At 39.5% G+C, this 22,116-nt stretch overlaps 1 protein-coding gene across 7 annotated transcripts in view; it reads right to left on the reverse strand.

The window, feature by feature from the left end:
* St18 (suppression of tumorigenicity 18, zinc finger) overlaps positions 1–22,116 on the reverse strand; it is a 300,859-nt gene that overhangs the window by 56,922 nt on the left and 221,821 nt on the right. For all 7 annotated transcript variants that reach the window (XM_005396053.2, XM_013520260.1, XM_013520263.1 and 4 more), the window contains one exon: positions 6,609–6,799. In XM_005396053.2, coding sequence (XP_005396110.1) covers positions 6,609–6,799 — 191 coding nt within the window. The remainder of the gene's footprint in view (positions 1–6,608; positions 6,800–22,116) is intronic.

Genomic DNA, 22,116 nt, shown 5'->3' on the forward strand with positions numbered 1-22,116 from the left:
AAAGAAAGAAAGAAAGAAAGAAAGAAAGAAAAAGAAAGAAAGAGAAAGAAAGAAAGAAAGAAAGAAAGAAAGAAAGAAAGAAAGAAAGAAAGAAAATGAGCTAAGGATATAGCTCAGAGCAAAAGCCTCAGGTTCAATCCCCAGTACCACCAAATATGAAACAAAATCCTACAAAACAAAACAAAAATCTTTTGTAATTCTCACACTAAAAGTCCATACTGAGGAAAACACAAATGGGACAATTATCATGATCCTGTCTCAAATAGTATCAGTTTCTAATCTGATATTTGCATGTGTCTGTGTAAAAAAGGAAATCAGACCAGAGGTGGGGATGGCTGCAGGATGCTGGACAGGAGCCAGTGCTCCATACAGGGATGGCTTGGATCTTGAACATCAGAAAAGCAAGCCTCAAGCTCCAGTGTGTGCAGGACAGCCTGTGGCACGGCTGTCATCCCAGGGTAGTTGTCAGTGTTTCCCCTTCGCTCAGTGGGAATGACAGGATGTGCAGATGCACAGTTAGCTGACCCCAGCCTGTTCCCCGCAAACAACACTGAAGGCCTTGATTGTCTGGAGACCCCAGCCCCAGCCCAGGGACATGGGGAGTTGCCCAGCACACACCTGGCTACAAAATGCACCAGACAACAAAGCTACAGTTCTCTGACATCCAGTAGGACAAAAAAAAAAAAAAAGATAGGGAAAGAAAGAGACCATTTTTGTCTTTCAAAGACAGGAAGAGAGGCTGGGGGACAAAATAATAAGTCCCCTTAAGGGCTGTGAGAGACACCAAGTGCAGCACATTCTGTGTCAGCAAACGTCTTCAGAGGGAACGAAAAGCACAGCGATTGCACGAGGGCTACAGGAGAGGGTGTTTGCGTGGAAGACAATGTGCCTTTTTTTCGTCTCATTTAATTTTTTATAAACATTGTCTCTGACAAGGACACTCAAAAATACATCTCCATCATCTTCCTTTCTGGTAATTATCTCCCTAAATCAACACTGGACTGCCAGGATCAAGTAAATATTGCCATAGTAACTAAAAGCATTTTTGGATGAAGGGAAGAATTCAGTCACAACACTGGCCCCTGTAAATAATGCTGATTATAGGGTGCAGTCTTTTGTTGGGATCTATTCAACGAAAACTGAAAAATTTAACATTTTAGTTCCTAGAAGAGAGGCGAGATAAACAGGCCCATCATGTTGGACAGGGTGGGCCTGTCCTCTCCTGAATTCATATCGGGGGACTCCAGGTTTAAATAATATATTAAACATGGTCTAAAATGCAAATGAAGTTTTTTCTCAGTATCACAGTTGGCTATTAAGAGAAAGTGTAAAGGGTTATGATAATTTTAAAGTATTATGAACTACAGAAAACAAATAAAAAGCATTTCCAGTGAATATGCTCAATTCATTGAACTATTCTCTCACTCCACTTAACTACCCACATGTGTACAATAATGATTTATAGACATTATACCTAATTATGCATATTTGGGCTGTGTTAGAGTGCTAACAAAAGCTCTAGAAAGCAACAATTACCTCTGTTGCTTAGCTACATAGTTTAAAATATTCCTATTAAGTGCAGATCACCAGAGAGGCGGGAGCGACAAACACACACATGTGCGCCACAATGCATTGCACTGTGTGGCTGCCAACTGCTAGCGTTTTGGGTCATTTCCAGCTTACATAATTGTTTGGTTCAACTGTTTGTTATATGCTAAAAGAAAATATTTATTAATTATTCTTCAGAAAAAGAGGAGCCCTGCCGACAGAGGTGCCTACGTGCGTCGCACGCGGTGGTTTCCAGGGATGATCTGCAAATCGCAGACCAACTTTTTGTGTCCACAAACCCCTCCTGGGCTCTCACTGCAGTCCTAAGAAAGAAATCTGAGCTAGCTTTTGAACCTGACAGATCTGTGACAGGGTGCTGGTTGTTTCCCAGTTTTGTAAGAGGGCTGACTGCTTTTCTAAAGAGCAAGTTTTGTTTTTTTTTTCTCCCCAGGAGGATAGGGATAAATCTTGTGTCTTTGCCACTGGAATAGCTGAGGTAGCTCTGCCTGAGGAGTTAGGGGGATCTGGGCTCAAGCTGTGAGCCTGGCACTCCTGTCTGCGCCCACGTGGACAGGTTGCTTAGCCCGCGTGAGCGGGCGTTTGTGCTCACACCGTGAGGGCAGCAGCCCCGCCCCGCAACTTGCTGCCAGGGTCACCCTAGAACCAACAAGTATTCAGTCTCTGCTGCTCCAGCTCTGTCTTCCCCAGATACTATTTTCAGACAGTGATAGCAAGGGGCACAAAAGACCTTAACAGGATGAGGTGGACCTGCTCTTCATTTAGAATAATGAGAAAAACTGGCCGCTAGGGAGAGGGAGGGCCCACAGGGTTAAGCAGCCTAGCAGCCGCCATGGGCTCCCACCCGTGCTACACGTGCTACTGTTCTGCTTCAGCCTGTAGAAACCGGAAGCTGTGCACGCTGCACAGGTCCTTCAGGGTGGGGTGTGCAGACAGGGAGTGTGCTGCCAGCCCAGGGCTTACTGCCGGCTTGACTGCGGTCAGACCTTTGCTCTTCTAAGTCCTGAGCTCTCATTTTCAAAATGAGAGTGATTTCATGACCCAATGATTGGGTCACCACAGGTCCTTCCTAGGTCAATAAACTCAAGTGTCCCTGGCATGGCGCGTTTCACTTAATCTTCACACTCACTACAAGAAAGGGAGGCTGCAGTTTTAGGGGGCCAGGGGCTTATTCAAGATCGCACAACTACCTAAGGGAGGCTCAGCCTCAGACCCATGGCCACATGGCTCCAAGCCCAAGTCCTTGCAGCCGTAACATGCTACTGCACAACCTACAGCCAAGGAGTGCTGTACGCCAGTACTGGTGTTCACAAAACACAGCCACCTTTAGGAAAAACTTCCAAGAATAAAATATCCTATTAAGGTCCCAAGTTCGGGCATTTTCAAGGGTGAATTTATATGACCATGGTAGAATGGAGTTCTCAGCTAATTTCAGTGAGTACAGCAGATCTTTAAATTACAGATAAAAACATCCAAAACAAATAACACAATAACCTCAACTTCGCCAATGCCATAAAAATGATAGATTGGAAAATTCCTAGGGTGTATGCTGAGCTTTTGGTGATCCTGTATGTACACAGGAATGAATTCTTGAAAATATATCGGCTGTTCTGCACCAAGTTAACTTTAAAAAGTCCTCCTAAAAAATCACAACACATTTTGAATTGACTTTGTCAGTGTAATTGAATTTTATTGTCTTTAGATTTCAGGTCAATTTCTATAACTAGTGAGGTTATTTCTATAGGTAAGTTTGTTTCCCAAGCTTCTTGAACATGTACATCTTTCCTGGAAAATGAACTAAGTTTTCAAAGTTCTGAAACCGCAGTGGTTTATCTCTTACTTGTTATTTACTGAGAGATGATCTGCCAAAAGTATCATTCCAGCCCTTAGAACTCTATGACCGGGACCGATTTCTCTGAACTGTGCTGCATACATGGTCATGTGCGGGAAACGCACATATGGGTTTCTTAGTTTTTATTTTGAGCTGTTTCTCATTTTCCCTTCTCCAGTGGGAAGGTCTGTGCATGTTCTTTCTAGTAGTGCTGTCTTCCCAATGAGTAAGGTATATTTTCATGGTTTGGGTCACATTCCTTGTAATATCTCAACCGTCCACCTGCGTTCCTTTGAAAGATGGCTGGGGGAGGTATGGGGATTTGGCTATAAAATGATGTAAAACACTTACAGGATTCAAGTACATGACCTTAACCTTCATGAACACTCTATACTCATTATCTGGACTTTGTGGCTGAAGATACCACGGGCACACACCTGGAGTAAGGAGACTAGAAAAACAAGAGGCTCCATGGAAAACACTTTTGCCAGGTTGGGCATTAACTGAGCTCTCTCTCCTCCTGGCTAACTTGCCCACGGGGTAAATTGCCCACAGGGCTAAAAGCAACTTAGAAGCTTTGCTCTGTTGATCAGGGATAGAAACATCTATGATCTCGCATTTCTGGAAGTTGTGACTTTATGATCTGACACTATTAAAACTTTGTCCAATCTTCATTACAAAGGGAGTCAGACCAAGGGGAAAATGGATGACGGCACACTGTCAACCGGGAAATGATTATTCTGCTTGTCCTTCCAATTGCTTCCTAGTTGTCTTCTTTCTGACACATACAAGATGCGTTATCTTAAATGTTAAATCTTTTTGGTGCTCAGTGATCTCATCTGTCAAATTGAGACCAGAATCACACGCACCTAGGGGTATGATGGCGTGGATTAAGTGATATACGAAGTGTGATTTAAAAACTAACATGCCTGTTTAAATTTTAAACATTTTTACAGTACATGACACATTGCCATTAATCCCCTCCAAACACTCAACTTTGCTTGTAATATACTTATCCCATCATGCTTGCCATTTTCTGAAGCAGTTTACTGCTTACATTTATGGAAATTTCTGTCAAACACATTACGGTGTGCCCTTGTCCACCTCATTCACTGGGTATAGCACCATGCAACTCCTGGCTCTTTAAATGACCACGAAAGGTAAAGATTTCAGAACTCTAGACATCCAGGCAGTTACCACAGGAGAAAGACATGAAAGAGGATTTCCAGAGCTGCTTCAGAAAAAGGCAAAGAGGATGGGATGAATATTTTGAAATGAGGGAAAGTATTCTCAGGGGAATTATGGAAATGTGTCATTTACTGTAATAATGCTTTTTTTGTTTTTTGGATTTTTTTGTCTTTTTTGAGGCAGGGTCTCACTATGTAGTTCAGTCTGGCCTTGAGCTCACTTTGTAGATCAAGCTGGTCTTGAACTCGTGATGATCCTCCTGCATCAGCCTCCCAAGTGCTGGGATTACAGGCATGTACCACCACACCTGGCCATTGTAATAATGTTTTTAAATGCAAATATTGATCATATTCTTTGACCACATTTCATAATTTATGTGTTTGGAATATATGAAGAACTGAAAAACAATAGTTACTACTGCTGTAATTTTAGCATATCCATTACTATCAGTAATGTTTCTAGTATTACATAAAAAATAGCGTCCGTGCACATGCAAATGGTGTGCCTCATTACACGTCACTGCATGCCTAACTGAATACACTTGAACAATATAGTCACGTGGCCCACGTTAAACAACAGTGATGAGAAAGCCACTACAATAGAACATGCGAAGTCAGCAAGCCAGATGCAGTCTTTGGCTTCATAGGCCTTATAAGAACGTGTTAATACAAATATTTTCTTAAATATGTGAATTTACCTCGATTCTACCCTCAATGACTCAGTGATTTTCCACAAAACTCAACCTGAAATTTTCATAGGAACTAAAAAAGTTGAAGTTGATCATAACTGACAGATGATCCATGAGGTTTTAAAACTGCTAAATATGGGACAACCAGAAAATTCACTTATCAGCATACAACTTCGTTTTAACCACAGAATATCCAACTGTTTATAAGACAACATTACTTGAGGTAGGATGAGTCCGATCTGAGATTTCTGCTCACTCAGTCAGTATATTGTTTATATAATTTTCAAACAACTAGTATGTTTTCATTCCTTAAACATTCAAAACAGTGTGTGTATAGAGGAACATACATACACCTATTTCATTTTCTTGTTAGTCTAAGCTTTAGATTTTAATATTTTTAATAAATTTTTGAAATTTTTTTGCCTCCTCAATTTCAGCCTCACACCAAAGCAATCAATGATTTTCTAACATCTAGAAGCATGAAACACCAGGGCCTAATGGCAGTAATTATGAACTGGAGAGAAATAAACACTAAAGTTTTAAAACAGTAACTACGTTTCACTTAGCATGCAAAGATACCTGAAGAGTGAGTGAAGAACTGAATTAATTAAGCATGATGTGTATGTAAAAGTAAAATTAGATGATCTGTTTTAGAAATAATGGACATAGTGATATATTTTCAATATTATTTTTCTAATGAAAGTGCCTCTAGGATGAAAACTTCAGGTCACTTCTACAGTCTATTTGTATAACTATTTACTCAAATATATAGAATACGTATATTAAGGTCATAGACCATCTGCATTGGTTCATATTGTTATTACCAACTATATTTTGTGGAATAAACAATACCATGTATATTGACTAAACAAAAATTATATCATATACATAATATATTACACATATAGTATGTACTATAATCACTGTGGATGAGCATTATATGGTACTTGATCATTGGAAAGATAGCTCAAAGCTTAAATATTCCCTGTAATTTGAAGGATTCGTTTTAGGAAGTAGACATCAATTGGAGCAGGCAGACAAGGAGCTCTTCAACTTTTAGTGTTAGTATCTTTCATTTTGTTCAATAAGAGGAATAGCCCGATCCTATGCTTTTAAGGATGAACCCAGGGCAAGGACTCTTGGTTGTTTACCTATGGTGCTCCATAGGTGATGATAAAGAATGGGTCCTCAATAAGTGAATATTGAGTGAAATAAATGTTTGGTTTGCTTCCAAATTCCAAATCTCCTTTTACACCCAAATTGACCATGGTCCTAAGTAAGACTGAGACTTGATGCCAGGAACTAGATCTAACTGGGGCCACTGCTCCTTGCTACCTGTAGCAGCATGGTCATTGGTTTCCATGAGATTATCTTCCTCAGTCCTGTCATCCCGGTCTCCTTTGCAGTCTGCGCTGGGGCTGTAGTGTCGGGGCTTCATCAGCAGGGATTTCCTTTTGTTGACTGGGACGCCCAAAGCCTGCTCCTCAGCCCTCCTCTTCTTCGCCATGGAGCAATCATATGCAACACTGCATGATTGGGGACACGAAGAACATGGTAAAACAGAGATCACTGTGGTTTGGAATTTGACATTCACAGTGCGTAATCCAAAGACTTTACAAACTTGGGATTAGAGGTCTAGGGTTGGCTGTTGGTACCAACAAAAACAGCTTAACTGTGGAATCCATTGAACTGTACAGATTCTATTTTACTGTCTATCAGAGAGTTTAAAAAAAAAAATCATCCTTAATCCTGAGTAAGCATATGCTAGGCTGAGCTTTGCTTGCTGCTACACTAAATCACTAGGGAGGGATGAAACAAGATTTGCACTGGCAGCTAATCCTAAGAAACAGCTAATGTGAAAAATATACCACCAGATACAAAATACGTATCCAGTATAGATAAATCACAAGATTTTTTGCTTAGGTATTTGCCACTGAAACTGCTTATCTCTGCCACCCTGTGCCTCAAACTTGAGAAGCCCCAAAGCTTGGGCTTTGAATTGAATGGAAGAGCTACTGAACAAGGAGACACACAATGAGAGTTAATCAATCCATCTCAGGCACAAAAAAAGTGAAAAGATGCAACGTGGCATTCTGCCTTTTGATTCTTACCCATTTGGCACATAGAACAAGTAAAAAGAAGGGAAATAAGATTGGATTTCATAAAAGTGGACAACAGTTTATCCTTATTCCTGAGCTCCCATGGTTTTGTTGGAAAGGTTCCCAAGTGTAGCCCTTTCAACACGGATTTCCCACATGGACGTCACTCAGAATTAATGTGGAACACTCTGTGTGTGAAGTTAAGACAAACATTTTCCTGGCAAGATCCATGAAGAAGAGAGGGTCTCACCAACAGTGCGTCTATGACAGATAGTCGTTAAATACTCTTTGAAGAAAAATGCGAGAGCTTTAGATTAAAAACCCAGAGAAGAGAATCTTGGACTTCTAGTAACAAGATATGACTAATTCCACCTCTGAAAGATGATTGAATTCTCAGTAACATTACAAAAGCCTTAAACTATTCTCTGGCAAACACCAATGTGAAGATAACGGCCTATGTGTGAAAACAATTTGGAAATATTCGGGCACAGTTTCTTGAATATAGATAAGTAGATGCAAAGAACTCCAGGGGAGCGGGGGGAAATGTCATTCCCTCCAGGAAAAAAATTTCTTTCCTTGTGGAGGAGTTGGACATCTCTCCCCTTAAAATGGAAACGTGGAGAACTGAAAATTGGTTTGATGGGAAGAGAGGAGTGAGGATCCTAAATAAACTAATGTGCTTTCACAAAATATCTCTGAACAGCCTGAATTTAAGGGACCGTGTACAGAAGATGGTGCAAAAGAGGACATAACCAGGTAAATAGGAGAGGCAAAGGCGTCTTTATACAGAGGCTGCAGAAAGTGAAGACCTACACCTACTAAACGAGTTGGTTTCTGAAGGAAACCACAGGTTTACGGCACACAGTGCAGCCAGAGAGAGCAATGTCAAGCAGAACCATCTCATATTGGTCTTCCCTGTCACCGGAGACTTACTTCTGAAGCAGGAGGCAAAGAAATACACCAGCCCACGAAGATGAGGTGATAAAGTTCCTAGTATGTGAAGAACTCCAGAAGTTCCACCTTCTAAATTAAAAGAATCCCCTCACCAAAAACCTCAGAAAGTATATATGTGATGTCACAAAGCTATTATAAGGAACCAGAAAGATCTGTAGAAAACTAGAGAGGCTCCTATGCAATCAGTTATTAAAGAAAGAAATTAAAATGGATTTTAAGAACCGTAGTGATTTAAATCTGACACTGGTAATGGAAATGAGGTTAAAACAGTGTATTCAAGTAAAGATTTTCCAGGCATCCCATTTTAATTCTTTTATATACATATTCATAAGTGGGATTGCTGGGTCAAAAATAGTTCTATTCGTTTTTGTTTTGTATATTTTTTTTGAGACAAGGCCTTGCTTAGTTCAGGCTGGCCTTGAACTTTACTGTGTAGCCCAGGCTGACCTCAAATTCATGGCAGTTCTCCTGCCTCAGCCTCCTGAATGCTGGGATTATAGGCATGTTTCACCACACCCGGTTAATAGATCTATTCGTGAAGAACTTCCATACCATTTGCTTTGCTAATTACAGCACTAATCACAGTAGCCAAGATGTAAAAACACCCTCAATACCCATGAACAGACGAACGTGTAAAAAAAGTAGAATGCTAGTCAATCTTTACTAAGAAGAAATCATGCCACATGCAACAACATGGAGGAAGCTTAAAGATATCTTTTTTTTTTTTTTTTTTTTTTTTTGGTACTGGGAATTGAACTCAGGACCTTGTGCTTGCCAGCCAGGTGCTTGTACCACTGAACTACATCCCCGGCCCCAAAGACATCATTTTAAGTGAAATGAACCAGACACAGAAGGAAAACCATGCATGATTCCGGGTACATGAAAAATAGAAACTTGTCAAATTCATTGACTAAAAGAGTGAAATAATGGTTGCTAGTGGCTGGGGTGGAGAGGGGCTGGGAGTTACTAAAGAGCAGGCATAGAATCTCATTTAAACAAGACAAACTCTCGAGATTTGCTGTACAACATTATACCTAGGGTTAACAATAATGTATCACACACTTCCGAATTTTTAGGAGGATTAAGAGGGTAGAGCTCATGTTAAATATCCTTACTGCAATAAAATTTAGGAAGAAGGAAGAGCAGGGGCAGGAGGAGGGGTAGCTTTGCTGGCCCCAGGAAGTATTCATCAGTAAGACCAAGCAGGGTGAGGATGGTTGACAATGACCAGTCAGAAAAATGTCGTTTCTTTCTTTGGTGATTGGCAGGAACACATACTAGCTGATTCGCACAAACTTTACCTTGTTAGTAATCACCCAAGATTACTTATAAAGATAAGTAACATTCTCGAAATCAAATAATCAGTAATTGGTAGAACTTATATTTGAAACCAAATCTATCCGTCTCTAAAGTTCACATGCTCTCCTCCGTATTATCATATTAGGACAAGAGATTCAGGGAAATTCGGCATTCCCTTGACAAGATGTTGAGATAGAAGCTGAATAAAAGAATGACCTCTGTAGTCTAGAGGAAAGTGTCAGCCATAGGACCTCGCCCAATGATTTGGGCTTGCTGTCCAGAACAATTATTCAGTCTGAAGGTGGTACTGAACTGGAGCAATGAAAAGTATGCTGCAAAACTAATTAGGACCCCTTAAGTGTCACAGACTGGAGCAGTAGAATGACCTTTATGGGGTGATTTATCTCTTTTTGGGAAAAAAGGAAAAGCAGATTTAATCAAACATTTATAGGATTCAATATGATCCACATTTACAAAAATTTTCCCACAGTCTCATCTTTGTTTTTATGCTGTTTTTCTTGGCTCTCTCAGTCCATACTTTGGCTCCTCCATTGAATGAGGTGATTTTTTAATGGTAATAAAAATCAAGCTCAATATCTGAGTGGAAAGAATAACCATGCAAGTCGCCGCTGAAAGAGATAGGTGAGATTTTGCCAAGAGTGCAAGTTTGGCTTAAAATAAATCATTGTTTTTGATATTAAGGTTATATGAAATAGTATCAGTAATCCTAGGTACACAATCCGTAGCACATGGTTGGATCTTTTGATCATATTTCTCCTGTAGCAATGGAGATGATAATTTTTATATCATATGTTTTGAGACTATCAGAGATAATGTCTGTGCTTGAGGGGACAAACATAGGTCACAACAGAGTTGTGTACCAGCCTAGTGCTCCTTGGACTCCACCTTCACTGGCTAACACTGTCACATTGTAGCCTCACCAGTCTCAGCCTAGCACACGACACAAGGTATGCACACATGTGTGTCCACAGGTGAATTCCACTTCTTTACATGTTATTTATATTTACAGAGATTGCATTGGATGTATGCATAACACTTGCTTTCAATCTCACATTCAGTGCATTTTTCCATTGCAAAGTACCCACAGCCCAGGCAGCATTTGTAGCTAAAATGAAAGGCTTTATAATAAATATTACCCTTTGTGTGTGCATGGAAAATGGCCCCTTTTCCTAGTTTTCCCTGAGGGCACACTATTTTGGCTTTATTGTGACACTTCACTGTGACACTGCAATGAGGGAAAGCCATGCTTTACATGTCACTGAGAGAAATGCCACAAAATGCTAACAAATCTTCTCAAGGTTGCCAGAAACCATTTCCACTGGGCTGTGTTTTCCCATCTGTGGAGCTCTGAAATGTTAAGGAAATAAATGTGGTCTATTATCTATATTTTTCTAGTAGATGAGAAAGAAAGAGGAAAAAAATACACCCAGCCCTGCATTTATTGTTCTATTCAATCAAACTGTTGCTTTAAACATCCAGAGGCCCCAGGGAACTTTATCAATGCACCAAATACTTTCAACATCATATTTCAGGTTTTTATTTTATTCCAGTATCTTTAAAGGATTTGTATTTACCTGAGAAAAACTTTGAGGTTACATATTTCAGGTTCTACTTACACATCTGAATTCTAACTGCAAATACTATTCTCTTTGATGTACTATAACTGAATTTTTAAAAATCATCAAGACAAACCACAATTAAACAACATTTATTATAAACTCAGTCCTGGAACTACGCTTAGAAGCTAAATTCATTGAACTTTCAGGTTTCAGAAAAGATACAACAAATTAGGAAACTGAGAATTCTCAAAATCTGTTCAATAAGCACAGCTTTCAGTTTATCTTCTGTATGGTAGTTGTAAATTCCCCATGCAAGTTATCATAGGTATGCATCTTACTTAAAAATATAGGTCCAGCAACAGATATAGTCTGAACCCTCTCAAAAAGGAATAAAGTATATAAATAAACAGAACTTGGAAACTCTGAGACCAAGGAAACTATTTATATGTTCCAATATTTTCATGGAAAATATGAATTAAGACTGAGAAAACTAACAGGAAAAAAAACTATGACAATGGGGAAGGAGAAAAATATTACTTACAAAGACACGACTGTGTTTGAGAAAAATCCAAAAGAATCTACAGAAAAATTTTAAAATAATGGAGTAAATCTAGCGAGGTTACTATTCAAAAGTTAATTGTACCTCCAAAAATCAGTAAAAACAATTAGAAAATAAAAATGAAAAGCTAAAATCATACAATAGCATAGACATATGAAATACTCAGGAATAAATCTAACAAGAGATGTGCAAATTCTTTGCAAAGCAAAGAGCACATTGAAAAAATTTTTAAAGGGCCTAAATAAATGGAGAAATTTAAAATGTTCATGGCACGAAAGTGTCTGAAAGGCAAGATTTCAATTTTCCCCAGATTTATCTGTTAGATTCAAAGTAATCCCTATCAAAACCTCAAGGTGATTTTTAGAAGAAATTAACAAGCTAATTGTACAGTTTCTATGGAAATGAACAGAACTAAGAACAGTAAGGACAACCTTGAGGAAGAGCAAGGAAGACTGTCTTGGATGAAAAGTCATGTAAAACCGGTTCTTGAGATAGGGTGTTATTGGTTAAAACAAACAAACAGACAGATGGGGCAGAAAAGATGCTCTGTCTATTCCAGAAATAGACCCACATATATGGTTAATGTATGATAAAGGTGTCACAGAGGAAAGAGTCTTAAATGAATGGAGCTACAGCAATTGGATGTCTAATGCTTTGACTTGTACCTCATAGTATACACATTTTTCCTTCTGTATACATGGTTTTACTGTCCACAGTCTGTTAGTCACAGACAACTGTGATCCAAAAATATTGAATGAAATATTACAGAAATAAACAATTGGTAGATTTTAAACAGTATGCTGTTTCAGGTAGCATGATGAAATGTGACACTATCCTTTTCTGTCCCACCCGGAATATGAACCACCTCTCTGTCCAGCTTATCCACTGTACAAAAGCTATCCACCCAGTGGTCAATTAGTAGCTATTTGTGGTTGTTAAATGGACTGTCCAGGTATAGTAGTGCTTATATTCAAGCAAGTCCTATTTTACTTAATCATGGTCCCAAAATGCAAAGAGCAGTGATGCTGGATATATGGGTGTATCAAAGACAAGTTGTAAAACATTTTCTTTAAGTGAAACAAATTAAAGTTCTTGATGAAGAAAAGTGGGGTTTAATGCTATGCAGGCTTTCACAATTCACTGGGAGCTGTGAAGCATACCTCCTAGGATAAAGGCAGACTATTATTGAATAATGACAATCCCAGAAGGATTATAGATTCAAAGCTTATACTATAAAGCAAAAAAGTCTAGAAGAAAATGTGAGGCTGTATTTTCAGGACCTTACAGTAGGCAAAGATTTGCCAAGTAGTTTACTGAAAACACTACTCTGAAAGAAAAAACAAAAAAACAAAAAATGATAAACTATAACACAATTATGAAAACTTTTATGTAACAGAGGTACCAATCAGCATGGGGATTTTCCTGTCAAAATTCTGTTTCTTGATTAGTTTATACAACATGCACAAGTAGAGACAATCCACTGAGCTCTGCTCTTTAGATATGTATACCCTTCCACCTGTATATTGCACTCTTTAAAAGACAATTAAGAGTTTTTAAAAGACAATTAAGAGTTAAGGGATGATGATATAGCTCAGTGGCGTAAACACCAACCTGGCAAGTGCAAGGTCTTGAGTTCAATTCCCAGTATCAAAAAAAAAAAAAAATCAAACCAAAAATTAAGAGTGAAAAGGCAAGCCACAGAGCAAAAGAAGACATCTGCAATATATTCATTTAAAAAGTCTGTACATACTGCAGAATGTATAAAGAATTCTTCCCAATAGATAAGAAAAAGGCAAGCAATTTAAAAAGTTGGAGAAATAAAAACTTCAGCATTCACATTACAAAGGAATGTCTGGCCAGTCACAAAGGAAGAGGTGCATAATCTCTTTGTCTCTAGGAAAACGCAATTACCTACAAGTAGGTACCAATCATTCCTCCTGGGATGGGAAAATGGAAAGACTGACATCAAATGTCCATGAGCGTCTGGAGCAACTGGAACTCTCGTATATCACCCATGTGGGTAAGCTGCTATGCTTCTATGGAAACTGTTTAGTACTATCGACTGAACGTATGTCTAAGCAGTGGCCCAGAGACTCCACTCCTGAATGTACACCTGTCCTACTCAATTTCCCCTCACAGGCACACAACACTAAACACCCACAACTGAAAGGAGAAGAGGTTTGTTTTAGTTCTTGGTTTCAGTCCTCAGTTAGCTGGCTCTGAGGCAAAATAGCATGACAGAGAGATATGGCCAGAGGAAAAGGTGCTCAACCATAGCAGTCAGGGAGCAGACAGAGAGGGAAGAGCCAGAGACAATAACATACCCTTCCAGTTCATGCCTACCTCTAACCAGGCCCCACCTCTTAAGAGCATACTCACCCACTCAGCTCATTAGTGGATGCACCTACCCATGAATATAGCATCTCCGGGATCCAATCATCTTTCAGATACATGAGACTTTGGGATTTTAGATATAAATCATGACACTACACTATGGAAACATGCCCTCCCCTGATGAAAGGTGTGTTCCATGCTGTTCACAATCGCATGCCGTTTGAAACTGGAAACAGTGTACATTCCCATGACTGTAGAATGGGTCGAATATGGTGAAATATCCACACACCTAGATCCCTCACAAACAGGAGGGAAAGACAGTGCTGCTACTAATAACATCAATGAATATCAAAAAACACTATTGAATGAAGGAAACCAGACAGCAAAAGAGTGAATACACAAAGTCCCGACCAGCACGTCAGTGCAATTAATCTATATGGGAGCAGCTCAGAGTGGTTACTTTTGTGAAGGCTCTGAGTTAGGGTAGCACGAGGGGAATACTGGGGATACTGCTAACTTTTTTTTCTTTGTTCTGAGTGATGATTTTATATATATATATATATATATATATATATATATATATATATATATATATGTTACTTTTTTGAGGCAATGTCTCGCTATGTAGTTCAGACTGTCCTTGAATTCTCTATTAATTCCAGGTCCTCTACGTAGCCTCGAACTTGCAGCGATCCTCCTGGTGAGCCTCCCAAGTCCTGGGATTACAGTCATGTGCCACCATGCCTGGCTATTATTTTTTTGAACTTTAAAAGGTTAGATCAATTTACAGGCTGTTATAATGTTTTGCAAATATGAATTTCATATGTCTTTGACTTAGCAGCCTCTGTGAACTCAAAAATCAAAAGTCCATAGCTCATGTAGGTTTGTAACCTAGTAAAGCCAATGATTTAGGGTAAGATTTAATGTATATAAACATCCCTCAGTATTTCTGGGAGATAGAGTCCAGAAATCCCTTCTACACACACACACACACACACACACACACACACACACAAAGAACCCAAATACAGTGATATTCAAATCTCTTATATAAAGTGGAATAGCATTTGCATATAACCTAGCCACATCCTCTCATGTGCTTTAAATAATTTAGATAATTTATAATACCTAATAAATGTAAATGTTATCTAAATGTTTATATACTTTATTGTTTAGGGAATAACTGGAAGAAAAATTAGTTTGTACGTGTATAGTACAGATGTAGTTTTTTTCTGAATACTTTTGATTCTTAGTTGTGCTCTTAAATGGGGAACCTATTGATACAGGGGCTGGCTGTGTTTGCAGTGTTCCCCCCAGTGCTCTAAATTATTTACATGCATCAGTTCATTGGATTCTTATAATAACCTTCTGGTACTATGATATCTCTAAAGCTTGGAGAAGTTGTATGGTCAATTAACACAAAGCCAATAATGAAAGAGTCTAGATACGAACAATTTGAACCCAGCAAGTCTGGATCTAAATTCTGGCCTATTAATTATTATTTAATTCTACCCTTCAATTTAACTCCAACACACTGCTCAGTGATTTAATAAACAGATATGACTTTATCCAGTAAATGAACACAGCCAAACATGGAAGACCATTCAAAGCTTTCCAAGTGATCAGTCTTAGTCTGTAGTGTTCATAAATTAATAAAGATAATTTTTGAAATTTATTTGGTTTAGAATTTTAATATTCTGCTTTTCTTAAAGGATTAAAATCCTTTATGCTGAGACACTGGTGGAGAGCATTTCTTTGACTTATGAAAGATTTTTCATCATCTATTCACTAAGCATAAAATAAGCATGCTTAAGGAGAGGTTTATTTTTTGGGTTGGGAGTTGGTTTCGCAAATGTTGTGAAGTGATACCCACATGTACAGTTAGCCGAATTATCCAGTGTTATCCAATAAAATAACATAAATTATTTTAAGGGAAGAACCATGTCATTTTCATTCCATACCACAATTTTAAAACAAATTCAATCTATACCCAGAATAGTGATTATTAATTAAAGCAATTAACATTTTTAACTCCCTTTGCAAACCTCTTGGTTAAAAACATTTGACAATTATTCAACAATATAGTGTACACAGACAGTACTATGTCTCCAGTTTATAAGGTTATGAAGATGCTCATTCAACAAATATATATTTGGTACCAAATGAAGATACAGCATTGATTAAAACTCCAAAAAAGTTTCTTTTTCTAGAGTAATTATTTTACGGAAAAAAGCTTTAAAAATTTGTAAGCTGCAGAAGATACCTATGGTTTATTTGAAGATAAGTGCTTTACAAAAAATAAACAAGGACACAGGAAGAGAAAATGCATGGTAGCGAAGGGTCAGAGTTTCCCTTAATGTGTTAGTCAGCTTCACATGACTAGAACAAAATATCTGAAGTAAGAAACCAATAAACAAGAAGGCTGACACTTTTGGAAGCTTCAGTCCCAGAACCTTGTTGCCTTTGGGCCTATGGCAAGGCAGCAGTGGCAGCAGCACATCATCACGTGGCATAACAATTTACGCCACAGCTGAGATGCAGAAGGGTGAGAGAAGGAGAAACGTGCCAGGGTCCCACAGTCCCCTTCACGGTCATGTTCTCAGTAACCTAAGACCTCCCACCAGGCCCCACCTCTTACAGGTTCTACTGTCAGCCAATAGAACCAAGCAGAGTATCAAGTCTTTAACACATGGGCCTTTGAGGGACCATGCAGGTCCTTAAAACAGCAGGTAGAGTGATCAGAAAGTATACTATTCATAAGATTAAATTTTAGTGAAGGTTTCAAGAAGATAGGGAGAAACATGCAGAAAGACGGGACCACAGAATTTTGGGCATCCAGAAAGGCAACTGCAAAAGTCCTAAGGCACAACTCTGCCTGGTAAGTGTGGAAAAAAGTATGGAGGCTCAAGCCCAGGGAGTGAGTAAGGGAACCATAGAAAATTATGTCAGAAAAATAATGGATTCAGGTGTTTGTGAGAATTACAGATGATTTTAAAGACGTTGACTCTTAGTGAGATGCAAAGATTTTGCAGTGTTTTGACAGTGATGTGTGTTGATCTGAGTGTTAGTAGGATTATCTTGGCATTTGTGTTGAGAACAGGGTGTAGATCACAAGGTGAGAAACAAGAAGAGTGGTTAAGAGTTATGGCAATAATCTAGATTTTTAAAATGAGGGGTGATTTGGGCAATGGTAGTACCCATGGGTTGGTAAAATGTGGCTACAGTCCAAATATATTTGGAAAAGAACATTAAGTGGAGTTATTCAAAGATCACATGTGGAATATAAGAGAAAGAAAAGAGCCCAGCATATCTGCAAGTTTTTGGCTTAAGAATTCGAACTTTGTAGTTAGCATTACCAAGATTAGAAAACTCTAAGAAACAAGATCTGAGAGGGCTGGAGATCAGGAGTTTAATTGAAACATGTTAAAGTTAACATGCGCAATACCTATGGAAGCTGAATGGGGACACTTGGTCGATATACTAAAATGTGACAATGTGCTGGACCCTCTGACTCCCCCAAGTAGTAGTACCCTTTTGTTTGCATCACCCTGAAGGTAATCCAAAGGTTTCTACTTTGTAAGAAAATACATTCTTCTATCTCTCATTCTTGCCTTTTGAACAAAAACCAAGGTCAGCACACATCATCTGGCTTTCTAAGGGTGGAAGGAGTCCATATGCCAACAGAGCTGCAGGATCCAGCTAATATTCATGGCAGGAGCTGGAAGAGTGCATATGGGCTGGATCTCAGGGGTGCTGGATCGAAAGCATGGAACATCAAGTTGGATAAGGAAGGCTATGTAAAAGTCATCTCTCATGTTACAGGATTTAATATTCTGTCAAGGTCCCTAGGAGATGGTGCTAACATGCTGCTAGATTGGAGGACTAGAAGAGCAGCGGCTCACTGCAATGGCAGTGAAATTTAGAAATTCCAGAACTGCCATTGCAAGTGGAAGCAGGCAGAGAAGTGCGCATTCTTGGAATGGATATCTTAGACCAAGAACACCCTAAGATAAAGTCACCATGGTCCCTTGCCAAATATTTGAGCTAGAGGCATTTCCCTGACCCAGAACCCAATGATTAAAGGAAAGGCTAGTTTCCTGAGAGGTAGGTCCCTAAAACAACACTTTAAATCTCTACAGCCAGGCTCCTCTACCAGCCCAAGTCCTTCCTCAAAGGACTGGTGGCCATGTACTTGGAGAAGAATTACCCTGGGGTAAAAGTACTGCATAAGAATTTTAAGGACTATTGAATAGTGTGAGTTGATACCCAGGGACTGAGCTGTACTGTGGGCTTTGTTAGAGGGGTCTTAAATAGATTCCCACCCAGTGGATAGCCTGACTCTGTCAATCTGCCTCTTGGTGGTATCTCCAGTCTCTTCACAGGTATATTGGAGACGATACCATATATATTGGTGCCTTAGCCAAAAGTTAAAAGTTGAGTAAGTGCTAAGAAAAGTGGGACCCTAAGTGGAATGCTCTAAAACTCCTTCCTTCCCCTCACCAAAGTATGAGATCCAAACCATGATATTTAGAGGGAATGGCAAGGATCAGTACCACTCTTAAAATGTGGAGAATGTGTGGTTGGTGGCCTTTTTCTCATTTTTTCATTTAATTCACCAATATGGACCCTACCAGACTGACTCTGGAAGTTGACAGTGGATTATCACAGACTTAAACAATGAATAGTTCCAAGTGCAGCTACTACGCTGGAATACAGGATCTTTGCTTAAGCAGAATAACGCAGACTTAAATACTGTACAGTTTAAGTGCCCCAAATCTGAAACAAAGGCTCCCAAATCAGAAATGTTCTGAACGGCAACATGACATCACAAGTATGAAATTCTACATCTAACATCATGTGAAAGCTCACCATTAAAACACAAGCAGACTAAAAATTTTGGATAACATTACCTCTGGCTATATATATAAGATATGTAAATGTAGATGAATTTCCACAATATCTCATTATGTAATTGCAAATATTCCAAGATCTGAAAATATCTAAAATGCTTCTGGTCTCAAGTATTTTAGATAAATGATATTCAGCATCCACATGTTTTGTAGATCCTGACAGACAAATGTGTTCTTTTCCACCTCTGTCAGAAGCAGACACAGGTAGCAGTCCAGTGATAGGAAAGGGAGTGTACAACTGTGGTCTTGCTGAGGGCTGTATTAACTGCTGTGTCTTTTGTCACTGTCTAGTATGAAGGGACCTGGACAATTCACATCTCTTGCAGATAATCACAGGAGTAACTTCTGTTGATGACATCATGCAAAGAAGAATAATAAGCAAGAAGTGGCATGTATTTTGGAGGCCTTGGCAAAACATTTGGGTTTGAGAGGTAGAACATAACACAACAAAGACCTGGGGCACATCATATCAATGAAGTGCTAAGGGGCTCAGTGGGTAGGTACATTTTGATATGTACTATTTACAATAAAGACAAATTATTGCATCTCATATTTCCTGCCACTGACAAGCAAATACAATGCAAAATCAACCTTTTTTAAGGTCTGGAGATAGCATATTTCACACTTGGGAATACTGCTCTGACTCATGCTTCAAGAGGTGAGGGAGATGAATGGCTAGCTTTAATGGGTTGCAGGGTGAGTTATGGCTATGACATGGGCAGCCCTGTTGTTTGGACCATACAACCTGGTAGAGATGACGGCTAGTTTGGAAGTATCTATGGTAGGAAAAAGTGCTCAGGGAATTTATGGGAAGATTAGTGAAAGAACTGCAATGAAAATCCACAGAGTACTGAAGCAAGGTCATATTGTCTGCAGCAGAGAATTGCATACTACTAGAGAAACAACCTTGGTAGAGACAGAATCCCTCACTGTGAGGTCAGATCTGACCATTGTGAACTGAATTTTGTTATGCTTTCCAAGTCATAATGTCAAGCAGGTCTGAAGCGATCCATTATAAAATGGAAGGTCCAAGATTAGACTGAAGCAAAGAAGTGAGCCAGAAGAGCAGGTAGCCCAGTCCTTCTTACATCCACCATGTGGTGGTAGCACTTCATTCTCACCTCCCAGAGGAAGGGTTTATATGTGAGATCCTGCGTAACAGCTACACACGAAGAGAAGGTGTCAATTCTATTTCCGGTTTATTCCATATCCAAGTGCCATCTATAAAGGGCCTAACAGGGAAATGCTTAGGACGGCTCTCAAAGGATCAAGAGAAGAAATCTTCCTAATGGGCAGAGCAGCAAGCAAGGCAGCAGTGCATGTTGTTCTCACTTTGTATGGAAAGAAGAGTAGACCCATGGAGTGAATAGTTTAGCTAATCAAGCAGGGACAAGGAGATGAATGATTTAGCTGGAAGATCAGGGACAAGAAAGTCTGAGGAAAAGACATGTGAGTGGGCTTAGAGCTAGGATACAGTGTAGAGGTCTTAATTTTGCATGATGCCAATAGAGCATACACTATGGAAAAGATGTTAAACCATCAGCCATATGGAATGACCTGGTCAGGTGAAGCCATCTAGTCTCTGTCTTCAGCATTCCCAGGGCTGGTCCAATAGCATCTTTAATGGAGTACCCTTATTGGCATGGATTGAGGTATTAGATGGACCCAGTAGCACAAGTTCCTACTAAGACTGATGTAGCTACTCCTGCAGCCCTATGTTCAATCTTTTACAAAAGAAACACATCTTGATTCCCCCCAATATGGCACCATTTCATGAGGAAACCAACCAGCCGCTGGACTCTTCCCATGCTACTGGGGTGGGCAGTTCCATTTAACCTGAATTGACATGGTCATTGGATATGAGTTTGTCTTCCTTTCCTTCAGAGTGTCAGCCAGTATGTGAGGCTCTGTGAGGGTATTCAGAATGTTTGCTCCACCAACGAAAAGTCCTCATACAGTTCATAGGATCAAAGGACCCAATTAGGAAAATAACCACAGGGACATAATCACAGGATTCACTGATGTTATCATATCCCGTGTAGCCCAGAAATTGCTAGCCTGATGGAGTAAAGCAATGACCTCTTAAAGACAGCTGAGATGCTAGCTTGGGGGTGGTACCTTGTGTGAAGATTGGGGTCTTCCTGGAAGGCAGTATGCACTCAAAGATCATTATATATATAAAATGCTATATCCTCAGTAATTTGAATATATAGGTCCAGGAACTGAAACGTTGAATTAGAAATGGCTTGTCACATTTATGTCACAATGAATTTGGATAATGAATTCATTTGCATATGAATATATGCTAATAAGCAAAATAATAGTAAAAAGAGGTGAGCGTGGTGGCGCATGCCTGTAATACGGAGTCTGAGACCAGGTTGGGCTATAAAACAAGGCCAGCTGGATTACATAAGGAGACTCTGTCTCAACCAAATCAAACCAAACCAAACCAAACCAAACCAAAACCAAAACAAAACTCTACCATTACCACCAACAATAATAATTTTAAAAAACAGAATGGTTTGGTTACCATAACTCCCAGCGACCAGTTTGAAGGATTTATACATTTCCTAACCCTAAATCTAGGTTCTCTAAAAGATCTTAGATCTGAAGATCCTGGTTCCCAATGAGAGAAGGTTTCTACCAGGAGACACAGCAAGCATCCTCTTGAATTTTAAGCTCTGATTACCTTTTCCTTGGCCTCCTTGTTTTGAGAGATCAACGAGCAAGGGAAAATGTCACTATCCTGGCAGAGTCACTCTCCCTGATCACTGGAGATAACAGAGCTTCCAGCAGACACTGGAGACAGGGAAGGCCATACTGTGTTTAGCACCCATACGGTCCACCGAGGTATTTCTCGGCGTTTCTGGCTGAAATTCGACAGTGAATCAGTAAGTCAGCAGCCAGACGTTCTGAGGGTTGCAGTGCCAGGCTTCAGAGATGAAGGTCTGAATCAGGCCATAAGTGAGCAAGGAGCAAGCGCACCTAGCACCGCAGAAGTGGCTGATAAGGATGAAGGGAGCGGGGAAGGGTGGGTAAACAACGCGTTACGCTGACAAAGCAAGTGGGCTGCGCTGTAAGGCTAGACTGAGCTGTAGAGCTTAGACT

This window comes from Chinchilla lanigera, unplaced genomic scaffold (assembly GCF_000276665.1).
Source record: "Chinchilla lanigera isolate Chin_1 unplaced genomic scaffold, ChiLan1.0 scaffold00053, whole genome shotgun sequence".
NCBI lineage: Eukaryota > Metazoa > Chordata > Mammalia > Rodentia > Chinchillidae > Chinchilla > Chinchilla lanigera.